Source organism: Lithobates pipiens, unplaced genomic scaffold (genome assembly GCF_037356315.1).
Source record: "Lithobates pipiens isolate NorthernLeopardFrog02 unplaced genomic scaffold, aLitPip1_a1.2 Scaffold_19, whole genome shotgun sequence".
Classification (NCBI taxonomy): Eukaryota; Metazoa; Chordata; class Amphibia; order Anura; family Ranidae; genus Lithobates; species Lithobates pipiens.
In genome coordinates, this window is record NW_027507764.1 from 547,693,307 (window position 1) to 547,720,469 (window position 27,163).

At 42.8% G+C, this 27,163-nt stretch overlaps 1 protein-coding gene across 1 annotated transcript in view; it reads left to right on the forward strand.

The window, feature by feature from the left end:
* TAF2 (TATA-box binding protein associated factor 2) overlaps positions 1 to 25,215 on the forward strand; it is a 160,342-nt gene extending 135,127 nt beyond the window's left edge. The window contains exons 23-26 of the mRNA XM_077493254.1: positions 5,845 to 6,074; positions 8,578 to 8,679; positions 11,368 to 11,473; positions 24,348 to 25,215. Of these exons, the coding sequence (XP_077349380.1) occupies positions 5,845 to 6,074; positions 8,578 to 8,679; positions 11,368 to 11,473; positions 24,348 to 24,610 (701 nt within the window). The 3' untranslated portion in view covers positions 24,611 to 25,215. The remainder of the gene's footprint in view (positions 1 to 5,844; positions 6,075 to 8,577; positions 8,680 to 11,367; positions 11,474 to 24,347) is intronic.
* Positions 25,216 to 27,163: the final 1,948 nt, after the last annotated feature.

Genomic DNA, 27,163 nt, shown 5'->3' on the forward strand with positions numbered 1-27,163 from the left:
CTGAGGGTGTCATTAACTTTACATTGACACCCCCAGTGGTTCACAGATCTCAGTGTGAACCAGTGTGCGATGCAGGAACTGGCACTGAATCAAAGCGGTTCTTGCATCGTACCAGTGTGAATTGGAACTGCTTCACAAATCTTCTACATATTGGCATTTTTACAATGTTTCACTCTGCCGCTGCTGTAGTTAAAGTCATATTTGTCAGTAGGGATGGGCTGAACACCCCCCGGTTCAGTTTGCACCAGAACATAAATTTGGCAGAACACACGAACACCGTTAAAGTCTATGGTACATGAACATGAATAATCAAAAGTGCTAATTTTAAAGGCTTATATGCAAGTTTTTGTCATAAAAAGTGTTTGGGGACCTGGGTCCTGCCCCAAGGGACATGTATCAATGCAAAAAAAAGTTTTAAAAATGGCAGTTTTTGGGGAGCAGTGATTTTAATAATGCTTAAAGGGAAACAATAAAAGTGAAATATTCCTTTAATTTTCGTACCTGGGGGGTGTCTATAGTATGCCTGTAAAGTGGCACATTTTTCCCATGTTTAGAACAGTCCCTGCGCAAAATAACATTTCTAAAGAAAAATAAGTCATTTAAAAGTACTCGCACATTGTCGGTCCCGGCAATACAGATAAAAGTCATTGAAAAAAATGGCATGGGATCCCCCCAGTCCATTACCAGGCCCTTTGGGTCTGGTATGAATATTAAGGGAAGCCCCGAACCAATTAAAAAAAAAAAATTGTGTGGGGGTCCCTCCAAATTCCATACCAGACCCGATTAAGGGGAACCCTGCACCAAATTTTATTTTATTTTTTTAAATGGCGTTGGGGTCCCCCCAAAAATCCATAGCAGACCCTTAACCAAGCACACAACTTGGCAGGCCGCAGGAAAAGAGAGGGGGACGACAGAGGGCCCCCCCGAACCGTACCAGGCCACATGCCTTTAACATGGGGAGGGTACTTTACCCCCCCTTTTAGCCCACATTGGCCTCATCTTCATAACCCCCAGATCCCCCCCCCCCCCTGTTTGAAATGGTAACGGGTACATTGTACCCAAACCATTTCACAAAGAAAGTGTAAAAATGTTAAAGTCCATTCATCTTATTCTCTCGCTCCACAGACGGACCAAAAAAACAAACAAAGCCGCAACCGACCCGCCTCCATGGGAGCCTCCCACCATATGATGCGTCTTCGCTTTGACAGTTCTTGTATAACTGAGGGCGATGTACCCGGGTGACCCCACCCCGCCCCCCTCTAACTCACGGGACCTGAAGGGCCTGGTATTGAATTTGGGGGGACCCCCCACACAATTATTTTTTTATTTTGGTTCGGGGTTCCCCTTAATATTCATACCAGACCCAAATGGACTGGGGGGATCCCATGTTGTTGTTTTTAAATGACCTTTATCTGTATAGCCTTGAGTATTTGAATGTACTAAATTACTTTTTTTCCTTTAGAAAATGTCATTTTGTGCAGGGACTGTTCTAAACACGGGAATAATGCACCACTTTACAGGCATACTATAGACACCCTGAGGTACGAAATTTAAAGGAATATTTCACTTTTATTGTTTCATTTTAAGCATTATTAAAATCACTGCTCCTGAAAAAACGCCAGTTTTTAAAACTTTTTTTTGCATTGATACATGTCCCCTGGGGCAGGACTGTGGTCCTTTTTATGACAATAACTTGCATATAAGCATTTAAAATTAACACTTTTGATTTTTCATGTTATTGTCCCATAGATTTTAACGGTGTTCCGGGGGCTTTAGACTTTGCCCCGAAATATTGTTCGGTGTTCGCAGAACATCCGAACAACCAAAATTCCACCCGAACTTATGCTCGGGCGAACCGTTCGCCCATCCCTATTTTTCAGCTGTTAACAAATACTTGCCATATTTGGGAATCGATAAAATTTTGAACATTAATATATAAGTTATTGGTAAATCTATCAAATAGAACTGATCCCTAGTAACATATCCTTGCATATTATCATTTCAGAATAACATATAAATAATAATCAGGAAAAAATGATGGATAGAATACATGTGGGACTTAAATTATAGCATCCAAACAGAGTATAAAGAGAATACAATTTACAACAATTTACATTAAAAGCACTACCTGTATACATAGCATAGAAATGTATTCATTTTGAATTACAACTATGATTGTATCAGGAGAATAGTATAACAAAAAAAAATCATAGTTGAGAGTCAAATGGTCAAGGTTCATGTAATGTATACTGATAAATTTAATGTGAAGATTTGTCTAAGCTCTTATTGAAGTTATACATTGATTTTATACTCTTATGTTTTGGATGTATTTTTTCTCAGTGCTATAAAATAAAGTCCATTTTAATTAATGTACAATGAATGTGTGTGTGGGATGATAGCATGCTAACGAGTGATAATTTTTTTTTTATGTGACTGCCTCTTTTTGGTAATCGGGTAAAATACATAGCTAGATTGGGTAGATGGATAATCTATGATGAATATGGTCTCCGGTAATTGTGTTGATATATTTGATAATATGCACCATATAGACTGTTTTTAGTTAAGAAAAAAAAAAAGTAGAGGCGTTCCCTGTAACCGTATTAGCTATTGCACAGAAACCGCACTGTAAGAAATTGTACCCCCTAAGTCTTGGCAGTGTGACACATTGAAACAAGGATTTAATTGTGTATCTCAGAGCTCTGAATTTGTTCATTGTTGATCTATTTTCTAATCAGCGATTTGCGCTCTGGGAGGTGGGGTGAACTGACAGGCTGCTCGCCAGACAAGCAATCTGCCAAATGTTATAGTAGGGAACTGGATCCTTTCTTTGTGTCCTCGAGTACAGAATACGATTTTGTTTACTCGAAGGAAGTCTGAGTTCTGTTCACTGCATAACATTCAAAGTCTCTGTAACATTTTCTATATGGGTTTGTATTAATCAGCCCTGGCAATCTGTTAGAAAGCTGCTGTTAGGTTTCTGAATTGTCAGCTAATAAGTAAAGTAACTTGTTAAAGGATAAGTTTACGTTTTAACAAAAAATAAATGCAAATTTTTATTTTTTTTTGCAGGTAAAAAAATGTTCCTTTATTATTTTTTGTTTCTGGGGTCTCTAAAGCATGCAGATCTCCTGCAGACCTGTCAGTATATGTGTTTCCGTTCATCGTATGGGCAAGCAGATACAATCTGACAGGAAGACTCCATCAACTACCGCTGCGCTCCACAGCGCAACAGTATTTCAGTGAAAACTACAAGCTGACAGCCTCAAAGGCTGTCAGGACTTGTAGATTGTTATTCACAGAGAACTGAATGAGTGGCAGGGGCAGGCAAGCGGAGCCCCGCTCAGACATTTTTTTTTTTTTTTATTTTATTGTGACAGCTAGCGAGGGGGTAGAAGATCCCCCACTAGCTGTCACAACGGGGGATCAGGGATGTGTGGGGGCTGGTCCGTTAGTAACGTTACTCCCTGAATTTGGGTGTAACTTATAACATGATGCGAAAGGTGAACTTATCCTTTAACTTTGACACTGTGGGGACAATTAGAGCGTGTTTTTTTTCCAAAGCTTTGTATAGTGTTAGAACCTATCAATGAACCTATTAATGAAGAATTCCAGTTACGGATATTTTAATCATTGTCACATTGGTCCAGCTTGGTTGAGCAGTTATGCATATATCGTACCTGGTTGATGCTGCTGGAAGCTGGAAATTATTAAAGCTGACACCACTACTCCAGTGATCCCCACTTGTTTCTGAGTCCCATGCCCGAATGGTTGCCCTGCTGCATTCTGAACACAGGAGGTCGGCCACTCAGCATTTTATGAATGAAGGCAACATTGTTCTCTGATTCGACAAGGTGGAGCATTCTCTGGTGAAGAGATAGCAAAAATTTCTCTGAACGGTGCTCATACCAGGTGGCCGACCTCCTGTATTCAGTAAGCAGACGTGTTGTCCAATCAGAGACTGCTTTGCCTTCATTCATAAAATGCTGAGTGGCCAACTTCCAGTGTTCAGAATGCAGTAAGGCAGCCGCTCCGCATGGGACCCAGAAATCAGTGGGGTAGCTTTATCTACTTCAGTGATTACTAGCTTCCAGGGGCTTCAGCCAGGTATGGTATATACATAGTTACATTGGTTCAAGCTGGACCAGTGTATTTATAAAATATTCATACCTGAAATTCTTTTTTAGTTTTTTTTTTTTTTTTTTCTTATTGCAGTCTGTGTCTCCATAATGGAAATAATTTTTCTCTTTGTGCCAGTGACCATTGTCACCAGAATTGAAAGTGAGGGAAAATTCAGAATTTTGGCTTGTCACCAACAGAATCTTCCACAGGGAACAGTTGCTCCAGTAATACTCATCCAAGCGGGGATTTTCCTCATTTTGAAAAAGTTTTCCTCTCACTTCTTTTTTGTCTAAAGGACCTGAAGTGAAGAGGAATCTCTCCAAAATATTGTACATGATATGGATTTTAACTTTCCCTAATGTATTCAAATTGATTTAAAAGGTTTGGGCTTTGGATATACTTTTACCGTACAAAACTACGAACTTTGCAAAACTATACAATGGGAGATTACAAACACAGCTTACAGCTCTTGTGTAGATAGACGATTCATTTTTTTTGTTCAAAAAGCAGGTTGAACGAAAAAAAAAAATGATTCCCACATTCACAAATCCACATTCGCGTTGGATGGGGGAACCCTTCACCTGCCATTACATGAATCAAAAATCGGGTCGAGCTGGATGTATGGCCGCCCTAAAGTAGACCTTCACTAAATTGATGAACTAGGCATCATGTACTCTTCCCCTCTCCACAGTTTTGCCACCATGTATGGGCAGCTTAAAGCATAACGTTGGACAAACTTTTTTCTTTTTTTAGTTGGAACGACTGGGGTCAAGTTAAAGTTCCTGTCAGGCTATTGTTTCTGTCTTTGACCCTGCTACAGAGATTATTCACTACTTGCTGTCTCTGTGGGACAGAACTGGATGAGTGTGGTTGTCATATTGATTAATGAATATGCCACGGTTGGCAGTTTGGCCAAGCAGGCTGCAAACCAGCAAAACTTCTGAACCCAAATTCGAACACCATTGAAGTCAATGGTGACTGAATTCACACGGTCGCTGAACTTGAACTCCCGCTGCTAAATGCCAAATTCCCAGCTGGAACATTGTGTAGCGGGACTCTCTGCTGTCAGAATACACTGATCAGAAGCTGCAGCCGCTAAGAAAGTAAATTCCAACATTCTCGTTCAACAGAAGTCGATAGAACAATCAAGTTCACACATGGATCGAAATGCGGCTGTTCCCTGCTGAACTGGCTGAATTTTGATACATCTATGGCCAGCTTTAGTACACTACTGTGCATCTGCATCATCTAAGACAGCCTTTGTCAAACTTTTTAACCCATAGGAACCCTTATAATAATTTTTAGGTCTCAGGGTATCCCGGCTAAGATTAGTCTATCAGGGGTCAAGAAAATCCCCCCTACATTGGTGGTCAATAGAAAGAATGCTCACCTAATAGTGGTGCTTGGAATGCCACCCGTACAGTCAGCTAAAAAGATCATCCAAGTGGTGGTGGTGAAATTATGCAGTCACCATCAGATAGGTCAATCAGCCACAGCTCAAGAAACTCCTAGCAACCTCTGGGGGAACCCTGGGATTCCATATAGCCCTGGTTAAGAGTATAAATAAACAATTTGTATCCCCTGAGTGTGTTTAATTCCAGAATTCTCTTATTTTAACATAGTGTGCCTTTAATCAGTAGTCAATTTACACCTGAAGGGAATGAATTATGTATACTTCTTCATATTAACTTTCCCCGGTAACCACCAACCTTTTAAATGTTGCAGGTACTTCCCATGACTGGAGACTGCGTTGTGGGGCGGTCGACCTGTACCACACACTATTTGGCCTCAACAGACCTTCCTGTCTGCCATTGCCAGAGCTTGGACTAGTCCTTAACCTGAAGGAAAAAAAAGCTGTACTGAACCCAACCATCATTCCAGAGCCGGTGACCAGCAGCCAGGATCTTGTGCCAAATGCCAACATGCACGGGCAAGTCGGAGGATTTCAGAGCAGCGTAAGATTATTAATATACATGGGTTCTTAAAGTTTAATGCACTTCTAGCTTAACATCATGTTCTTAGCTTAGAAATAATCCATAATATTGGCAGCATGCAGTAATTTATACTATAAAAACTGGCATAGCTGAGAAGCTTCTACCTAAATCGGCTTTTCGCCTTTTCTCTACTTGGTTGCGTACATCCATCCATAAAAATGACTGATACAGAATGGCATCAGACTAGTTAATGATGTGTGAGCATCTATGAGCAATCTGGAGCACCTTTGGGTCATAGTACTTTTATAGAGACCTGGATGACCTTAGTTTAGATATTTACAGTATGTATTCCACAGAGTGGAATTAGAAACACACAGGGGCACCTCAACAGTGATCTTTGGTGATTTTTTTTTTTTCTTTTAAAAGTAAGTTGAGTAGAGCAAAGGTCTCCCAAGCTTTGGGCAGGATGTAGCCCTTTGCTTGCTTTTATCTTGCCTTTAGGGCACTATTACAGCCACTGGCATGATGGGGTCACTCTTCCTCCCACTGATATCTACAATGGGGGACTATTCCTCCCATTGATATCTACGATGGGGCGATATTCTTCCCACTGATATCTACAGTGGTGCACTATTCTTTCTCTGATATCTACAATGGGGCACTATTCTTTCACTGATCTCTATGATGGGGCACTATTCTTTCACTGATATCTACGATGGGGGCATTATTCCTCCCACTGATATCTATGATGGGGCACTATTCTTCCCATTAATATCTACAATGGGGGACTATTCTTCCCATTAATATCTACAATGGGGGACTATTCTTCCCATTGATATCTACAATGGGGAACTACTTCTCCCACTGATAGCTATGATGGGGCACTATTCTTCCCACTGATATCTACGATGGGGGACTATTCTTCCCACTGATATCTACGATGGGGCACTATTCTTCCCACTGATATCTACGATGGGGGACCATTCTACCCACTGATATCTACGATGGGTCACTATTCCTCCCACTGATATCTACGATGGGGCACTATTCCTCCCACTGATATCTACGATGGTGCACTATTCTTGCCACTGATATCTACACTGGGACACTATTCCTCCCATTGATATCTACGAAGAGGCACTATTCTTCCCGCTAATATCTATGATGGGGCACTGTTCTTCCCACTGATATCTACTATGGGGCACCATTCTTCCCACTGATATCTACGATGGGGGACTGTTCTTCCCACTGATATCTACCGATATATCGCACACATAAGTTTTATAAGGTTAAAAGAGATGTTGGGATTTTTAGAATGGTGTGTGCGTGCGTGTGTGTGTGTGTGTGTATATATATACATATATGTGTGTGTGTGTATGTATGTATATATATATATATATATATATATATATATACATCCATCCATCTAGATATAGATATATATATATATATATATATATATATATATATATATATATATATATATACACACACAGAGTATATCCACTTCCCGATCGCCCTATAGCAGTTTTACACTGCTACAGGTCGGCCGCGCTGCAAAAGGATTGTGTGTGTGTGTGTATACGTGATCCTGCACTTCTGGGTATCGGGAACGAATGCGCGCCACCAGAAAATCATTCCTGCTGTGATTCTACACAGTGGGAACTGATCAGCGGGTCCCGTCAACCCAACGTCCACTGGCACCCGCTGATCGTTCAGTACACAGACGCAAACAAGGCAGATTTCTGTTCTGTCAGTAGGGAAGGAATTGATCCTGTGTTCCTGCTAAGCAGGAACATGGATCAGTGCCTTTTGCTAGTAAAATCACCTCCCACACTGACAGAAAACACTGGTTAGGCACACAGTTATGCCTTTGATCACCCCTGATGTTTAACCCGTTTCCCAGCCAGTGTCATTACAGTAACAGTGCATAATTTTAGCACTGATCACTGTATTAGGGTCACTGGTTCCCGAAAAGTGTGAGTGTCCCGGCTGTCTGCCGCAATATCGCAGTCCCTCTGTAAGTCGCTGATCATGGCCATTACTAGAGAAAAAAAATCCCAGTTTGTAGACGCTATAACTTTTGCGCAGACCAAATAACATACGCTTATTGGTTTTTTTTTGTAGCATAATACATTTTGGCCTAAATTGATGAAATGTATTTATTTTTTTAATTTTTATTGGATATGTTTTATAGTAAAAAATATTGGGTGTTTTTTTTTTTTGTTTTTCTTTTCAGAATTGTCTGGTCTTTCTTTGTGTTTGGTGCAAAAAATAAAAACTGCAGTGGTTATCAAATACCAGCAGAAGAAAGCTCTACTTTTGGGTACAGCGTCACATGACTGCACAATTGTCAGTTGTAACACAGTTCCATATAGCAGAAAATTGCTCGGTCATGAAGGGGGGGTAAATCTTCTGGAGGGCAATAACTGAGGGACATATATGCAGTCTGCACAAGTCTTATATACAGTAGTTTGGGTACTGTGATTATAAAGTATGTTCTTCACTTTCTTTGTTTTCATAGGAGGAAGATGTTAAAGAAGTTCTTTCCAGTATGATTGTGCATCAGCCGGGTATGAAAAGGAAAGCGGAGGTTCTACTTGAATCTGTATTGGAACCTGGACAGGTACTAGACAAAGATGAGAACAGCAGAAACCTAAAACTTAGATTGAAACAAAGGACATTACAATTCAAGATAAGGAAATGCAGCATGATAGACAAGGATTGTGGAAATTTCTGGACTTTCTAGATGAAGTAAAGTTTTCCTTTTGATGTTCGCATTTGATAAAGTGGATAAGGGTTAGAATCTATGTGAGGTTTTCAGTGTTGTCGGTGTCCAAGTTTTGAAACATTCCTATCACTTCCCCTTATGGTGACTTCTGCCACCTTTGACAGGGTAATGATTGAAAATCTCACAGAACAGAAAAAAAAGGCCTAAAAGAGTAAAGATAATTGCAGTTGTCATACAGACTAGGGTCTGTGTTGAGAAACATGCCCACGCGCTGGCAGGAATCATGCTCGCATTCTCTGCTATATTTGGCAGCTTCTCCTAGTGTTGAGACTTTTCAGTTGGATTATAGCAAATAATTCCTTCACTCCAGAAAAGGTACAGAGGCATGTGTGATTTATGTTTTATTTTTTGGTTGGGTTCACACTGATGCAAATCGGATGCAGGGTTCCCCGCATCCGATTCACATGACAGGGGAGAGTGACTGGCTCTCAATGGAGCCGGTTCACACATCTCTAGGGCGGCCGTGGGGTGCAAAGCAGAGGGGTCCTGTGTGTCTTTGGCTCTGTTTCTGGTCCAAATTCAGGCAGAAATTCTGAACTGATTTGCCCCAGAAAAGGAGAACAGAGAAGCACATTTTTATTTCTCAACACATCTCAGTAAAAACAAAATGGGCCCCCCTCAACAGCTAGTTTACAATTGGAACGGAAGGCAATAGTTCCAACAGTTGTTGAAAAAGCCTATTATGCCATGAGATGTGTTGAGGAATGGAATTGCTGTACCTTTCCAGGAATAAGCCCCTCCTCTCTAATGTCTCCCACAAAAAAAGTCCTCTCTGAAGCCTATCGCCATTTATCTTTTGGGTTGAATGATGCCCAGCATCATTTAATCCACTTACTGTGAGCAGGTGGTGATCATAGACATACTCCCTGAGGGCGTATTATCATGCTGGCTATGGCCCATAGAAGAGTGCTGTGCAGAGTGTCATCACATATTACATAGTGCTGGCTAATGTGGCTTTCTGGACTTGCCCACTGCTGGGGAAAAAAAAGATATGTACAGTATATATTTAAAAAATATATAAGTGGTGCAGGTGTACTGACAGGAGGGGCAGGTGTCCAAGCTGCAGTTCCCCTTTAAGTGTTCGTTTATTATAAGGTTATGTATATGCCACAGGTGTGCTTTTCAGATCCTTTGCCACAGTTTCAGTCTCTAAAGCAGGGGTCTCCAAACGATGGCCCTCCAGTTGTTCAGGATCTACAATTCCCATCATGATTAGTCATGTTTGTGAATGTCAGAGTTTAGCAGTGCCTTATGGGACGTGTAGTTCTGCAACAGCTGAAGGGCCGCAGTTTAGAGATCCCTGCTCTAAAGGCTGGTATATACTATGAGAAAATCGGGCGAATGATTTTCGATTTTCCTCGTTTCAGCCTGGGTTCACACTGCTATGGGATTGAAACTTGCATAATTTCATTCCTGCATGTCAGTCCGACGATTTCAGAGACATCTGTGGTTTCCTGCACGGATGTCTATTGAAATTGGACCTGAAATCGCCTAAAGTAGTACAGAAACTACTTTTGGGATTCGGACGGTTCCATTGCGGGCAATAGCTGATGATTTGGCATTGCATCAATGTGAACCAATGCTCGCACCAAGTCAGAACTGAGGAAGGAAATAATGTTTATTGTTTCTGATCATGAGCAGTCTTTCGTTTTCCGATTTTTAAAATTTTTTTTACAAAAATGGTACACATTAACTCCCCTTTCACACTGGGATGGTGGATCCGTTGGCGGTAAAGAGCCTTTATTTCTAGTTGCGCTTTACCGTCGTATTTAGGGGGGTAGTCGGCCGCTAGCGGCTGAAAAAGGGTTAAAACTACCCGCAAATCGCTGCTGCAGCAGCACTTTGCCGGCGGTATAGCTGCGCTGCCCCATTGATTTCAATGGGCAGGAGCAGTATACACATGGAAGCCCTCGGGGCTATCACACTGGAGTGAATGGAGCGGCTCTTTCAAGGCGCTTTGCAGGTGCTATTTTTAGCGTTGTAGCACCTGCAAAGCACCCCAGTGTGAAAGGGGTCTAAATGAAAAACATTCGTTCTGTTCATGTACGAGAAAAACTTTGGAGTTTGCCCCCTTTGGAAATTTTTAATTCTGAGTCGGATGTCAACTTGTGTACACACTATAAAAAAATAAATCTAACTTTTCTACCTTGTACGGAATATTTCTTCAGATTTTCTCATAGTGTGTACCCCCCTTAAAGCAGAGTTCCACCCAAAAATGGAACTTCCACTTATCCGGTTCCTCCCCCGTCTGGTGTCACAATTGGCACCTCTCAGGGTAGAGGAGGGAGCAGATACCTGTCTAATACACACACAGGTCCCAGAAGACAGCAGGGACCAGTCAGAACGTGCAGCGCAACTCGCGCATTCGCAGCAGAGTGACAGGCTGAGAAGCCGCAAGGCATTCACTTCCTGATTACCTTACTTAAGATGGCGGCGCCTTCACCCGGAACCATTAATAACTGTTATGTCATTAGTTATTTAACCAGGGAAGTTGTAATATATATTGATTTCCTTTTTTTACAGTTCCCAAATATACTAGAAGAGGAAGAAATCGATATGGATACCGTACATGACAGCCAAGCATTTATTTATCATCATTTAAATATGTTGGAAAGACCATCAACACCAGGTATTATTTCAGGGGTCAAATCAAACATTAATTACTCTGTACTTCCTGTAAAACCTTCTCCCTTTTTATTATTTTGGGGGAATTGGCTGGTGTGTTAATTGTGAACACCTATTTTTTTTTTTTTATTATTAAATTTAAAATGCATGTTTTAGGCAAAAATTAAAAAAACAAACCTTTAGCATATCTCTGCAATTCATGCACATTTTCATATTTTATCCCTTTAAAAAGTGCAATAGAAAATACAGTTTATTTGGCAGAAATCCAGTGATCTTCATACTTCCTGTTTGAGCTGGCAACACTGTGCTTGGGCTGGACTAAAATCACAAGCAGAATGATCAGCCTTGCCCAGTTCTCCTCTGCAGGACTACAGAACACCTCCTACTTGTATTATGGAGAGAGGAAGGGATTCTGTTTTGACATTAGGTAAGAATTGGACAGAACTGACAACACTGCTTGGGATTTCAGTGCAGCAGAGACACAGTTGTTAGCTCAAATGCATAAGTGAAAACGACCTGCATTGGGATAAAAAAATACTCATTTAATTTTTTATTATTATTTTTTATTTATTTTTTACATACAGTATATAGTTTAACCATTTGCTGACCGCGCTATAGCCAAATGGGGGCTACAGCTCAGGGAGGGCATCATATGATGGCCTCCCATGATCTTGCCCGCTGCACACTTTGTGATCACAGTATCTGGAGGACACTGCTGATCACAGATTAAGGTAAAGAGCCAATCACCGGCTCTTTACCACGTGTTCAGCTGTGTCCAATCACAGCAGATCATGGATATAAATAGAATGGTTATCAGCACTCCTTTCTTATGCTGTGACCAGATGAGGAGAAGAGAGCCGATAACCGGCTTCTCTAAGGTTGGATTCACACTGATGCGATTGCAGACATTGCAGGTGATTTGCACCACATTCCTGTGCACATCACATGCAATGTCTGTGTGGTGCAAATTCAAAATCGCATCACCTTCGCACCAAAATGGTGCAGGACCCTTTTTTTTTTTTTAATGCACTGGGATCGGATCGCATGGGTGTTCGGACCTACACGATCTGATTCCACAGTTAGCACTGCATTCTGTGAACCGATTTGGGGGTGTCTATTAACGTTACATTGACAGCCTGCAGCGGTTCGCATAGCACAGTTTGAACTGCCTGCGATTCTGATGCGGTGTGAGAATCCGCACAGGAATCACTGTGGTTCTCGCACTGCATCAATGCGAGCCCAGCCTTAACCAGACATGTACACTTGATAATCAGGGCACTGATTATCTCTGTCCTGATTATATCAGCGCAGTCCCAACAGTGCCCACCAGTGTCACCTATTATTGCCAACATCAGTGAAGGAGAAAAATGTCCTGTTTTCAAAATTTTATAATAAACTGCGTAAATGTTTTTTTTATGTTTTTTTCATAATGATCTTTGTTTATTTAGAAAAAAATAAAAAAAAACTCAGTGGTGATTAAATACCACCAAAAGAAAGCTCTTTTTGTGTGAAAAAAAATTATAAAAATGTTGTTTGGGTACAGCATTCCATTACCACACAATTGTCATTGAAAGTACAACAGGGCTGAAAATTGGCTTGGGCAGGAAGGAGGTAAAAGTGGCAAGCCGTTAAATGAGTTGTCAGAACCATAGACTTGCATCAAGAAACTATTTATTAATAAATAATAAAAAAAAAAAATACTTTAGTTGGTAACTAAATACGAAAGCTCAGCACAAATTGTTAAATTTTATTTATACTAAGCATTATGTGTTCCAGCACACAGCTAACATCCTGTGTAGTAATCCTGTTAAAGACTCTGTGAATATTATTAGAATTAATATTAGCATTTTTTTACGTGAACTAACTTGAATAACCTAAGGCAACCACAGTTCTGTGGAAAGATCCATTGCTCTGTTTTTTAGCAATGCAAAAATAGTGTTTGTGTCCATGATCTTCAGATAAATAAAAGATCTTTTTATGGCGTTAAGTCCATTTATCGTAATTTCCAAATAGTCTGTCCAGATCAGATTTTTGGTTTGGCAGAGTGGTCATATTTTGCCCACACGCAGTGAAATGTCCATTTGGGTTGTAAATACAATTACTTTGTACTTGCAAACGGAAATCCTAATAATCACTTTCACATGTCTTCCTTCCCAAATGTTCCCCATTGCTTTTGCCTACCAATTGAACATGTGTTTGCAATAAAGCAGATTTGTACAGGAAGTAAAATACTATAGATTTAAGTTTGCATCGGCTACTTGGATACGTTTTAAGAAGGGGCATAATTCACACCAATTGATCAAATAAGAGCAGCTTTTTCAGGTAGCAATGGATTCAACAAATATCAGTCTAACTAGGTATAACTGTATCTCCTCTTCTCTATAGTCACTATACTCCCTATATCTGTAGTGGCAGCAGACTGTCACAGACCTCCCAAAAATTTTCTTCTAATGCCGCTACTCACGACCGGGCTTTTCGACGGACAAGATCCAATGGTCTTCACAATGGACTTTCCAAATGAACGGACTTGGCCACATTCAATCACACCAAAGTCAGACGGATTCGAACGTGATGACGTATGACCAGACTAGAATAAGGAAGTTTATAGCCAGTAGCCAATAGCTGCCCTAGCGTTGGTTTTTTGTCCGCCGGACTAGCATACACCCAAGCAGAATTCTCAATAGGAAATGGGTCCGGCGGAGTTCTGGCGAAAAAAATTTGAAACATGTTCTATTTCTAAAGTCCATCAGATTTTTGGACAGCAAAGGTCCGATGGAGCCCACACACGATCGAATAGTCCAACGGATTCGTTACGTTGGATTTTCGCTGTCGAAAAGCCCGGGCCCATGTACGCGGCATAAGATAGAGACCATCATTAGCCATGTTGGATTTCCTTTAAGTTGCAGAAGTTTGTTGAGAAAAGCCAATAGAGATTGAAAATTGTGTCTTTTGTTCTCCCATCCCTCACATCCCTATTTATAAACATGCAAGCTTGGGCAACGTAAGTGTGTATTGTTAATGAAGAGATATTTTTGAAAATCTATTTTCACCAAAATTAATATTTAGGGAGCTATTGCACTAAAAGCAACTTATCTCCTCTGAGACATCAAAAATTAGACTGGACCTCTCTGATCTGCAAAGCTTTACAATACATAATGTCGAAACTTATCAAAACACAATATCTGCATGTCTTGCTCATTTACAAATGACAGAAATAAGAGGCGTAATCCACACTTTAGAAAAATAGGCAGAGCTACTGGTTTATAGCAGACAAAAAGAAAACGAGAAAAGCGCCTCTAAGTGTAGTATATTAAAACATTTATTTTACAATCCAAAATGACAACTCGCATGAGATAAAAAGAAACACGCTTATCACTCTATGCATGTCAAGCTGTTGCTGAAACAGCCACTGTGTAGGAAGGGGAAGCTGGCAAGTCCAACGGTAGAAACAGCAAGGCAGTGAAGGAGGAAGTGCTGGTAGAGTGTAGATTGGACCTTTGCCGCAGCAGCAGGATGTCACTGGGGCAGGAAAGTTCACAACGCGTTTCGGAGCATGCTCAGTGCCGATTAGGGGCCATGTGTGCTCGCCGGCGCATGTACATCCTTAATCAGCACTTTGCATGCTCCGAAACGCACTATGCACTTTCCTTCCCCCGATGACATCATCCCACTGCTTTAGCAGTCCACGGTGTTGGGGGGGGGGGGGGGTTGTCCCCCTGTCAGAACACAATAAGCCCGCTGGGTTGAATGGAAAAAAAAATGTGTGTTTGCCCAGCATTACAGCCCTGCGGGCCATCACAAGTGCAGTAGACATAAACAGTGTCTTCTATGGAGTAGGGCTTGGGCAGAACAAGTAATGGGCAGGGTTTGAGGAGCCTTGAGAATGTACAACAGACAGTTTGTAGTTAGGTGGGCTAAAAGCTACCTGTAACCTGTCTATTAGCCCTTTCACTGTCTGAGCCATTTTTTCTTGTGTTTGTGGGTGTAGAGGGAGCATGTTAAACTACTTTAATAATTATATATTTTTTTTTTTACTTTATCACCACCACAAGGGGGCTGAGAAGCCAGGTGATTATGAGTCGGGAGATTCTTAGACTTAGACTGTGTTCAGGGTTTGGCAGGTTCTGGAGATCTCTTCTATCATGGCCCAGACACCTGTTTTTTTAAATATCAGGGATATGCAATTAGTGGACCTCCAGGTGTTGCATAACTACAAGTCCCATGAGGCATAGCAAGACTCTGACAGCCTGAAGCATGACACCCAGAGGCAGGGGCATGATGGGACTTGTAGTTTTGCAACAGCTGGAGGTCCGCTAATTGCATATCCCTGTTTTATATCCTCATTCTCTTCTGGTGGCTCCTTTTCACCAGTGGTGCTAGTGGTATAACTTCAGACCTGTCCTACCCTTGTGAGGATGCTTCCAGCGCACCCTGCCCCTTTCTGTGGGGCAAATCATGTAGGATTGTATCTTTCGGTTCTCTACCAATCTCAGGGGCTATTGTGCTGTGATGGTTGAAAACCTCCTCCTAGATATCTCGCTTAGCAAGATTGGTTGTTTGGCTAGGCAACCTCCTCCTCATGGAGGAGGTCATGTTCATTCTATATCAGGTACTTCTCTTGTTCCACTTGTTTTGGTGGGTTTTTGTTTTCCCAGCCTTTCACTTGTTATGCCCCGTACACACGAGCGGACTTTTCAACATCCAAAGTCCGAAGGACCGAGTCCGTCAGACTATCCGATCGTGTGTGGGCTGCAACGGACTTTTGATTTGCCAAAGTCTGACGGACTTTAGAAATGAAGCATGCTTCAAATTTTCCCGACGGAACTCCGCCGGACCCGGTCCCCTTCGAAAACTCCGCTCGTGTGTATGCTACTCCGACGGACTAAAACCGACGCTAGGGCAGCTATTGGCTACTGGCTATGAACTTCCTTATTCGAGTCCAGTCGTACGTCATCACGTTCGAATCCGTCGGAGTTTAGTGTGATCGTGTGTGGCCAAGTCCGTTCGGCCGAAAAGTCTGTCAGAACTCCGGCGGAACTCCTTTGGAAGTCTGTCGGACATAAGTCCTCTCGTGTGTACGGGGCATTAGGCTTGTTGTTTCTTTGGGTGGAGTCATTCCCCTCTGGCAGTGGGTCTAGAGTATCAGGTTGATACGCTGTGTCCTCCCTTTGGTTGTTGACATCTTCACTTGGCTTGTAGTGGGCTTCGGCTCATCTGGTCAAATTTGGGCATGGGTTCTTCAGCTGGTTCTGAGTTGAGACCGTCCCGCTGTCTCTTTTTGTCAGCCTGTTAATGGCTGTTACCAATCACTCATTTGGACTGCTTTTGAATGTCTCAGCTTATTCCTTTGTCCTTCAATGGATGAGAAAATTATTTTCTTAGAGTTCATTGACAGATATTGGTACTATTTTCTGTATTTTTGATCTTGCTCTTGCTACTGCTTTTCCCCAAATTAAAGGGCTAACTTACAACTTTTTTGGTGCCAGTGTCGAAACACCTCTGTAGGTAGCACTATAGCCTAGCTGTATCTGAATTCCTGTATCCCTCAATGAATCAGCAAGTACAAAAAAATGTGTGTTGAGGCTTTTCTGTGCTTTAAACTGCTTTAGTTGGAGGGCTTTTTGGTTTCTATTTTCCCACCTCATCGTAACCTGTTGTGTTAAATCTCATGCACACTTCAGCTGTCAAATGCCCATTTACAGGCATTTGACTTTTTTTTTTTTTTTTTTTTCCTGTCCCTCTATGTTAACCTATGTGTCCATTCACACATAGGTGTTTACAAGTATTTAGAGAGGCATTTAGGGGCAGAAATCTGAATGCACCAAAATGGCTCTCAGGGGAGGAGCATTTGGGCTGGAAAAACGTTTAACATGGCTTTACTTCAGGCACGTTTAGTGTTTGAGCGTTCATTTCTGTGGTCAGAATAAATTAATATTCTGGCCAATTAAATTAATGAACACTCAAACGCTTGACATGCCTAAATGCGTTTTTAACACGCTCACTTTCTCCTGTTTGCAGAAGGGCGTTCAGAACAATCTAATGCGCTTTAAGGCTTTATACTTTCTTGGAGTGTAGATACTGACGCTTTAGGAATACTGTCCTAAAGGGTGGGGAGTGAGCAAGCAATATCCCTTGTGGACTAGGCCCTGCAAAACTCCATAGTCGTCTCACTTTATAAATGCATGTTTCTTCATTAGTGTCTCTTACTTTGTATATAATTTTCTCAGATTTTATAAAGGGTTTTATCTGTCTTCACCCAGAAGCTCAAGGGAAAATTACCACCAATTAGCCATGATATTTACCACATCATTTAAGAATTAAATTTCAAGGGGGAATTATGTAACGGGAACACAGACAACTGCCTGAATGAATTAATGTTTGTCGCTGGCGAAGCCTGGCTAAAATTGCTGTTATGATTAATGTCATATGTTTGGAAGATTAAATGACTCGTCACAACGGTATCAACAAGTTCATTGTTTTAGTGGATTTTGCCTCACATGGAATTATGCCATGCAGCATTCAACTAATCTGCCTCCTGTCATTTACCATGAACTCAAGCAGCCCTAATTAGAAGTGCAGTAAATGATTATACTTCATAAACTTGTTGGCAGCAAAGCATTCAAAGAAATACAAACTTTCTGCTAGGGGGTAAAAGGGGACTCTTGGCTCCCTATTCTGTAATTTTTCTTAAAGCTGAACAGGCTTACCTTCAGTCTAGCACAGTTGTACAGGCTGCCCTCCTGTACTGAAATAGCTTGTTCACTCCTGACAGTGTGCATTATAAGCCTCAGCAAGTCATAGAACCCATTCTACTTCTGAGCTGGAGGATGTCCTGTATTATCTAACCTAGGGGTCTCCAAACTTTCCAAACAAAGGGCCATTTCTTTTTTTATACATCATGGGACACAGAGTCAGGCTAATATTCGTTACCTGCTGGGTTATACTTCATCATCGGGTTAATATACACTGGTAGACCAAAGGTCTCCAGACAGGAAGTCATCCCCTATATAACCCCTCTCATACAGGAAGTACTTTCATTTTTTCTTTAGCGTACATCACGGGACACAGAGCTACAGTATTTACTGTATGGGTTATATAGGCACCTTCAGGTGATGGACACTGGCACACTCGAGACAGGAAGTTTAGCTCCCTCCCCTCCCTTACTGGGAGTACCTCAGTTTTTTCGCCAGTGTCTTAGGTGTTGGTCATGAGTAAAGATGTGCTGTGCTGAGCTCCATTGGAGAAATCTTTTCTGTGGCAGGCCATACAACCAGATCCGTTCAAAGTGTCTTTTCCAGGCCGAATTGAAGGGCACCCGGGCCTCGTGTTGGAAGAAACAAGGTTCTCCCTATAACGCTTCTCTTTTTAGAAAGCTGGACCCCGGGATCCAGTACTTCAGCCATATTTCCTGGCGGATGCTTTACAGGCCCAGGAGTGTGGATCCCCTCATAAAAAGGGGCCCCGATTCCTAAAGGTTTTTAACGGAGCCCACCGTGAGTGGTGAAGATTGGGTCTGTTTGGTTTACCACAGAACCCTGCAGCCGGATAAAGTAAGAGAGATTCCTAAGGAATTTTTTTAATTCTTGTGGGTTTTGTCCTTTAAGTAAATGTTGCTAATGCTATGCCTAAAATCACCACCAGGGCTGTCAAGAGCACGTACCTGATTCCATGCTCGTCAGTCTCGCTCTGTGTCACAAGCCACGTGCTTCCTCCGAGCCCAAGCTCCAGGTGGGAAGGGGGGTTTTTCTCTTCAGGAATGTCCCCCTCACAGTTTCTTTCCAGGCAAAAAGGTATGGGTCAGTTGGCGGTATGCCGCACTGCTGCCGCCGCCATTACGGCGACTCTCCATCCACCAGCTCTCCTCCACTCCAGCCCCCCCTCTACATGCAATCCGGTCGGATCGGACTTATTTAAACAAAGATGAGGGGGCGAAGGGGTGGCTGGAGGAGGGGGGCGGGGCCTCAATGCAGTGTCGGAGAGGTTCATCGCCCACAATGCAGGCTATGCATAGCTATAAAGGTGCACTTTTTGCAGGTGCATACAGCTAAAGGAGGGACACAGAGCAGATGGATGGCATGTGAGTGTTGATCGCACAGGCATTCCCAGGCACGTTTACTTAGCATCGGACTGAGCCTTGATAGCAGCGGCAGTTGCTGGACTATTTTGCTCAGCAGTGGGTGCATTTCTGGTAGTACCTCTGCATTTGTACTTGGCACTATGGGCAGAAAGGGAGGTACAAATGCCCAAAAAAATAGGGTCTCAAAGGGATCTCCTTCAGGCTCTGAGGACCCTCCCTCTGCAAAGCCACCTAGGGAGGCTGGTCAGAGTGAGCAATCGGGGTTAGGGGCTGCAACTGCCTCTGGAATTTCAGCCCCTGTATATACTACTGGATTGGAGAAAAGGTTAACGGCCTTAATCGCATCTTCACAGAGTGGAAGAAAACGCTTTAGGTCCCCTTCTACCACCTAGGACCATCAAACAGAGAAACACTGGGAGAGGGAAGATGAATCCTCCTCAGGGGACCTTGAAGAGACTGATGACTCCTCTTCCAAGGAATCAAGTGGGAAAGGACCCTCTTCAGCTTTACAGGCTGAGAAATTGCTGGTGCATTATCTTACTGAAATGGTCCGCTCCACATTTAAGTTACCCGTAACTTGGTTGCTTGAAAAACCCACTTCTTGTTTGGGTTCACTGAAGCCTCCTCAAGCTGTGCATGCTTTTCCTGTCCATTCATTGCTGGGAAAGCTTATATGTTATGAGTGGTATCACCCAGATAGGGTTTTTTCCCTCCTTAAAAGTTTTCAACACTTTATCCTATGGAGGAAAAATTTACAAAGATGTGGAGTATACCAACAATTGACGCTACTATATCCTCTGTAAATAAAAGTTTGACTTGTCCTGTTGACAACACTGAAATGCTTAGGGATCCAACCGATAAAAAATTGGAATTTCTGTTAAAAAAATTTTTTCTCCTTGGCAGGTTCAGTGGCGGCAATTGGAGTGTGTCAGTGAGACCATTTGAAACCGGTGCTCAAGGTTTTCCCTGAACAGTCAGACCCAGGAGTTAACCAAGCTGCCAGCGGCTTTGTGTTTTGCAGTTAACGCAATCAGAGATTCTATCCTTCAGACCTCTTGCCTTACGCTTAGGTTGGTGGATATGCGTAGAACCATGCAAAAAGCTCCTGGCTGGTTTTCCTTTCCGTGGTGTAAGGCTGTTTGGAGATGATTTGGACAATTATCTCCAAAAGATTTCAAGTAGGAAAAGTACCCTTTTGCCAGTTAAGAAAAGGAGTAAACATCCCTCATTTAAACAGGCTCTTTCTCCGGTGCCAGGGGCATCAGCCTCCAGGCAGTCGCGACAGCCTCCACCGTTAGCCCAGGGATAAAAGAAGTCCTGGGGGAGGAAACCTACAAGACAGAACGCTGAAGTCTCTTTATGAAGGGGCACCCCCGCTCATTCGAGTGGGGGGAAAGACTACTACAGTTCTCTAGGGTCTGGCAGGAGGAGTTTCAGGACAGATGGGTCGTCTCCACAAACTAGGTTACAAACTAGAGTTCTAAGAATTTGCACAGGATTCGGAGAGAGGGGGTTCCAGTCATTCTGGTTGCACCAGCCTGGCCAAGGAGGCCCTGGTTTCCGGAGATTGTGAGACTGACAATAGATGGGCCATTGACTTTTCCACACGCCCTGATCTACTGTCTCAAGGTCCTATATTCCACCCCAATTTATGGTCTCCAAATTTGACGACATGGCTATTGAAGCCTGGGTGTTAAAGAGGAAGTAAACCCTTCCAAACAACTTGGACCTATAGGTAAGCCTAGATTAAGGCTTACCTGTAGGTCCAAGCAATATCTCCTAAACCTATATGGTTTAGGAGATATTTGCCCGAAAATGGGCACCGCTGTCTACGGCGCATGCGCCGTAGACAGCGGCGCGCAGGCGCACTAAATGCGGCAAATCCAAGAATGGATTTGCCAAATTTGTCGACTCCCGTGCGCATGCGCGGGAGTGACGTCATCGCGGCTTCGCCGTATGACAGCAACGGAGCTGCGAGGCGCGACTCCCGTGCGCATGCGCGGGAGTGACGTCATCGCGGTTGCGCCGCTGTCATTGGTCGGAGCTGCGAGACGCCACCAGCAAGATGGACGCGGCGGACTACAGGGATCAGCGGCGACTTCGCTGGCTCCTGTGTCAGGTAAGTGACACATAATGAGCTACTATGCGATGCATAGTAGTCCATTATGCTTTACCTTTGCAGGGAAAAAAAGAGGAAGTAAACCCATCAGGGTTTACTTCCTCTTTAATAGACCGTGGCATCTCAGGACCGTGGTGTCTACTCTAGTAAATGCTAGAAAAGCTGTCACTAGGAAGATTTATCATAAGGTCTGGAAGACTTGCATTGCTTGGTGTGAAGCCAGAAAATGGCATCCTCGGAAATATGTGATTGGGAGAATTCTCTCTTTTCTACAGTCAGCTGTGGAAATCAAATTGGCCTTCAGTACAAGCAGAGGTCAAGTTTCGGCCCTATCAGTATTCTTCCAAAGGCCTTTAGCCTCCCATTCACTCATCCAAAACTTTATGCAAGGGGCAACTGGCTTTCTCCCCCCATTAGGTCACCTATGTGTTCTTGGGACTTGAACTTGGTGCTGTCTTTGTTACAGAAACAAATTTGAACCTATTAAGGAAATTCCATTAGACTTGCTGTCACACAAGCTGGCCTTCCTGATGGCTATCACCTCAGCCTGTCAGTGGAACGGATGGTACCCCATCGTTTGCGTCAGTGGGACGGATGGTGCCCCATCGTTTGCGTCAGTGGGACGGATGGTGCCCCATCGTTTGCGTCAGTGGGACGGATGGTGCCCCATCGTTTGCGTCAGTGGGACGGATGGTGCCCCATCGTTTGTGTCAGTGGGACGGATGGTGCCCCATCGTTTGCGTCAGTGGGACGGATGGTGCCCCATCGTTTGTGTCAGTGGGACGGATGGTGCCCCATCGTTTGTGTCAGTGGGACGGATGGTGCCCCATCGTTTGGAAGTACATGTAGAAACACACGGAGAAGAATCAAGGCAATTCTCCTTTCTGTAGCTGACTAAGACACTGCATGCAACAGCCTGGAACTGTCCACTCTTTCAAAATCAGCACACATTAGCAAGCTGCACTGCAAACCTCTTAAGCAAGGTGGAGAGAAATGCACCATGGTGTAGTAGATTTTATGAAAATAACTCAAAGGTCAATAAAATAAGAGAAGAAAAAAAAACATGTACAATATTGCATATAAGGAACTCAAATTACAAGCCAAGGCAGCAGCATGATGACAGCGCTAGAAACTCCTCCCTACGTGTTTCGTCTTCTGTTGCATGCAGCCTCCTAGTGGATTTCCTAACAGTGACAACAGTAAACCAAGCTTGCATAATGTGTTGAAACAGCCTTTTGGGGTCTCCATTGAAAGCCTGTGATGCAGGGTGATAATGCATGCAGGCACACAATTATGAAATCGGGACAGAGCATTGTCATCTTATAACAAGAAGTGCCTTAACATGAGCCTTAATGGCAGATTCACCAACTAAAATTTAAATGGGTTTACTTCCGGGTATCCACGGCTCCGGCGCTGTGATTGGCCGGAGCCGGATTGATGTCACTGCCGGGGATGCGCCGTCGCTGACGACACACTAGCTGAAGCAACTCTGACCCTTAAAAATCTCCATAGGTGAGGTTTTCTTCTAAGATTGCCCTTTATTTGGCTCCATCCATCTTCCCATCAACTCTGACCAGTTTCCCTGTCCCTGCTGAAAAAACAGCATCCCCACAACATGCTGCCACCACCATGTTTCACGGTGGGGATGGTGTGTTCAGGGTGATGTGCAGTGTTGGTTTTCTGCCACACACATAGCATTTTGTTTTTAGGTAAAAAAATTCAATTTTGGTCTTATCTGACCAGAGCACCTTCTTCAACTTGTTTGCTGTGTCCCCCACATGTCGTTCTGCAGACTGCAAACGGGACTTCTTATGGCTTTCTTTCAACAATGGCTTTCTCTTTGCCACTCTTCCATAAAGGCCAGATTTGTGGAGAGCATGGCTAATAGGTGTCTTATGGACAGATTCTCCCACCTGAGCTGTGGATCTCTGCAGCTCCTCCAGAGTTACCATGGGCTTCTTGGCTGCTTCTCTGATTAATGCTCTCCTTGCCCGGCCTGTCAGTTTGGGTGGACAGCCATGTCTTGGTAGGTTTGCAGTTGTGCCATACTCTTTCCATTTTCAGATGATGGATTGAACAGTGCTCCGTGAGATGTTCAAAGCTTGGGATATTTATTTATAACTTATCCCTGCTTTGAACTTCTCTACAACTTTATCCCTGACCTGTCTGGTGTGGTTCTTGGCCTTCACGATTTGTTCATTAAGGTTCTCTAACAAACCCCTGATGGCTTCACAGAACAGCTGTATTTCTACTGACATTTAATTACACACAGGTGAGCTCTATGTACTAATTAGGTGACTTCTGAAGGCAATTGGTTCCACTAGATTTTAGTTAGGGGTATTGGAGTAAAGGGGGCTGAATACAAATGCATGCCACACTTTTAACATATTCATTTGTATAAAAAAATTGTAAAACCATTTATCGTTTTCCTTCCACTTCCCTATTATGTGCCACTTTGTGTTGGTTTATCACATAAAATCCCAATAAAATACATTTATAGTTTTGGGTGTAACATGATAAAATGTGGAAAATGTCAAGGGTTATAAATACTTTTTCAAGTATCACTGTATGTGTGTGTGTGTGTGTGTGTGTGTATGTATATGTATATATGTGTATATGTATATATAATATAATTATTTATTATAAGTTTCAGCATTCCTAATTTCCTTCTTGTGCCAACAGGAAAAGAACAGTCTTCTATGGAGCTGCTTATGCACTCGGTTCCCCAAACACCTCTGGTTTTCATCAAAGAATCCAGTTCATCCAAGCACAGCGATCACCATCATCACCACCACCATGACCATAAGAAAAAGAAAAAGAAGCACAAGCACAAGCATAAGCACAAACACAAGCATGAAAGTAAAGAAAAGGATAGGGATCCACTTCCCTTCTCCAACAGCCCTGCCAGCGGACGCTCAATCCGTTCCCCCTCGCTCACTGATTGAATGCTGGTTTGGTTCCTGCCACACAACACTTCCCGCAGTGGACCGTTGCCGGAGTCCAGTCCATCATTGTGAACTGATGCATCGATTTGATATGTGACCATCAGTCATTTTTTTAAAACTCAGCAGGTTGAACAAAGCTGCTTTCTCATTGTCTAATCCTTTCCAGTACCGCTCAGCCCGCAGGGGCTGAATCCTGGAAATGTCCTCTTGCAGTAACTACCAGAAGTATAAACAGCCAGTTTTAGTTTTACAGAGTTAAGAAAAATAAAAAATATGACTAGGCTTTGCTAGCATTTCAGGGCTGTTTTAATGCCACAGCTCCATCTGACACTTGTAATTACATTTTTGTAAGGATTCATACACACAGGTGTTTTGACCTGTGTGCGTCAGTTATCAGCATTTTTGAGAGCACAGGTGCAAGGTCCAGCCCCGCTGCCTGCAGCCATGTTTTGAGCCATATGCATTCATGGAGGTATTCCCAAATGTGTTCTGGGCATACATCCTAGAATGCTAATGACCCTAAATGCAAGTACTACTTGGCACAGAGCCTAGCCACCGCGTATTCCAGTAATCAGGGACTTTGACAGGCTGCTGGCAGCAGGGCTGGATGCTGCACCTGAAAAAAAACTGGAGGTGACACACAGGGGCAAAATGCCTGTGTGCACGAGGCACAAGAAAACAAATGCCTTGTTCTGCATACACCAGTAAACATTGTGTGCGTCGTGTCAAGGATGTGACGTATACACTGTAACCAATAGTGAATTGTTATTGTAAGACACATACCTCCTAAGGAGGCATTTTTCTATACACGCTGTTTTGCGCTGTGTACGTCTGTATGAACTGAGAAATACATCTCGGTTCTCAATAGACTGTTTTACACTTTTTATTTTTTTTTGTTTTTATTACCTACAGATATACATTTTTAAAATGATTCTTTTTTTTTTTTTTTTTTTTTTTTAGTCCACAGTCTTCAATAAAAATGAGAATCATGACAACATATTGTGTTTTTTTATTATGAAGTTGATTAAGATTGCCTTTTAGGCTAAAGCTGATGTTACAGTCTGATTGTACAAGGTTGATAGATATATCTCTATCTCTATCTCTATCATTCAGTATGGCTACTCTGATCAGATTTAAATAGCAAACCAAAGACCTCTATTCGATTTGATTTAAAAAGCTCTTGATTTTGATTGTGATGAGTGTTGAATTGCTGTGGCAGAATTTAGTTGACTGTATGTGAACATTTAAACTATTTTGTGTGTGCCAAAAAATTGATCTTAAAAAGCAACTAAAGGCACTGTACTTGCCTCCTTTCTAATGGTCCAGGTCCTGTGCCGGCATCTTCTCCCTGAGTGCCAGTCTTTGGGCATCTACATTGGCTAGCGCAGGATGAGGTAATCTTATCCCGGCACACAGGGACTGTACAGGCTATGTGAACTGAGCTGCGCATGAGCACCCAAAAAACACGTTTTGTGAAATGTGGGGGTGCTGTGACAATTTAATGGCACCCCTCTGCATCTGCTAAAGAGCAGCACATTTTGCCTTCCAGTCGGGGAACACATAGTTTACACGTGTTCCGGGCCCCCGCTACAGTGGGAATCTAGCCTAAAGCATAACTATACTTGTGCTCAAGTGATGCAGAGTCCATGAGCACCCTTGCTGCCTAGTCTTATTTCGGGTTCCGATGGTCACCCATTTTAATTGGCCGGGCGGGGATAATGTAATTCCCACATAGATGCCTAAATTGTACACTGAGCTGTGCATGTGCATCACAAGTGGATAAGAATACTTTAACCATTTTGCATCGGTGCCTCCCGGCCCTTTAAGACGTTTCAGATGCCTGTTTATGATCGAAACTGCCGTGATTGGCTGTCACGGCAATCGCATGATCGGAAAGCTCCTAAACACACGACGTGATCAGGAACTTTCTGTTAGCTGCCGGTAACTGTGGCAGGAACGCACTGGGCACGCACTCTTGGCACAGCTGAGTCAGCTAAATGGTACGCAAATATGCGACTGCTCAGCGCTAAGGCCCACCCACCGAGAGGCCACATAGTTGCGTACTGTCGGCGCCTAGGGGTTAATGTCTGTTGTGTCTCTTCTGCATAAAAATTCTGCCGGTTCCCAATTATATATTTAGAAAGTAAAGTTCTGTGCTCATGCTGAGCAATTTAATAGGCTAGAAACGTTTGTTTGTATCTATTCAATATTTTCATGTGTTTGTTGCATAGCTTCATATTGTAATTGTTGAAGAATAGCTTATTTATGAAGACTGCTACCTTGATTGATCACAAATGACAACGTGAATGACCTCCATTAGTTCTTTACCAACGACCATGCAGTGTAAGGGCCCACCCAGTTGGATATAAATTGAATGGATTCTTTAGTCCAGGGGTCAGAACTACAATTCCTATCATGCCTGGTCATGTCTGAGAATGTCAGAGTTTTACAATGCCTTGTGGGAAGTGTAGTTCCACAACAGCTGGAGAGCCGTAGTTTGCAGATCCCTGGTTTATTCCCTCACATTTGAGTTTTAGTAAATTTAATCAGATT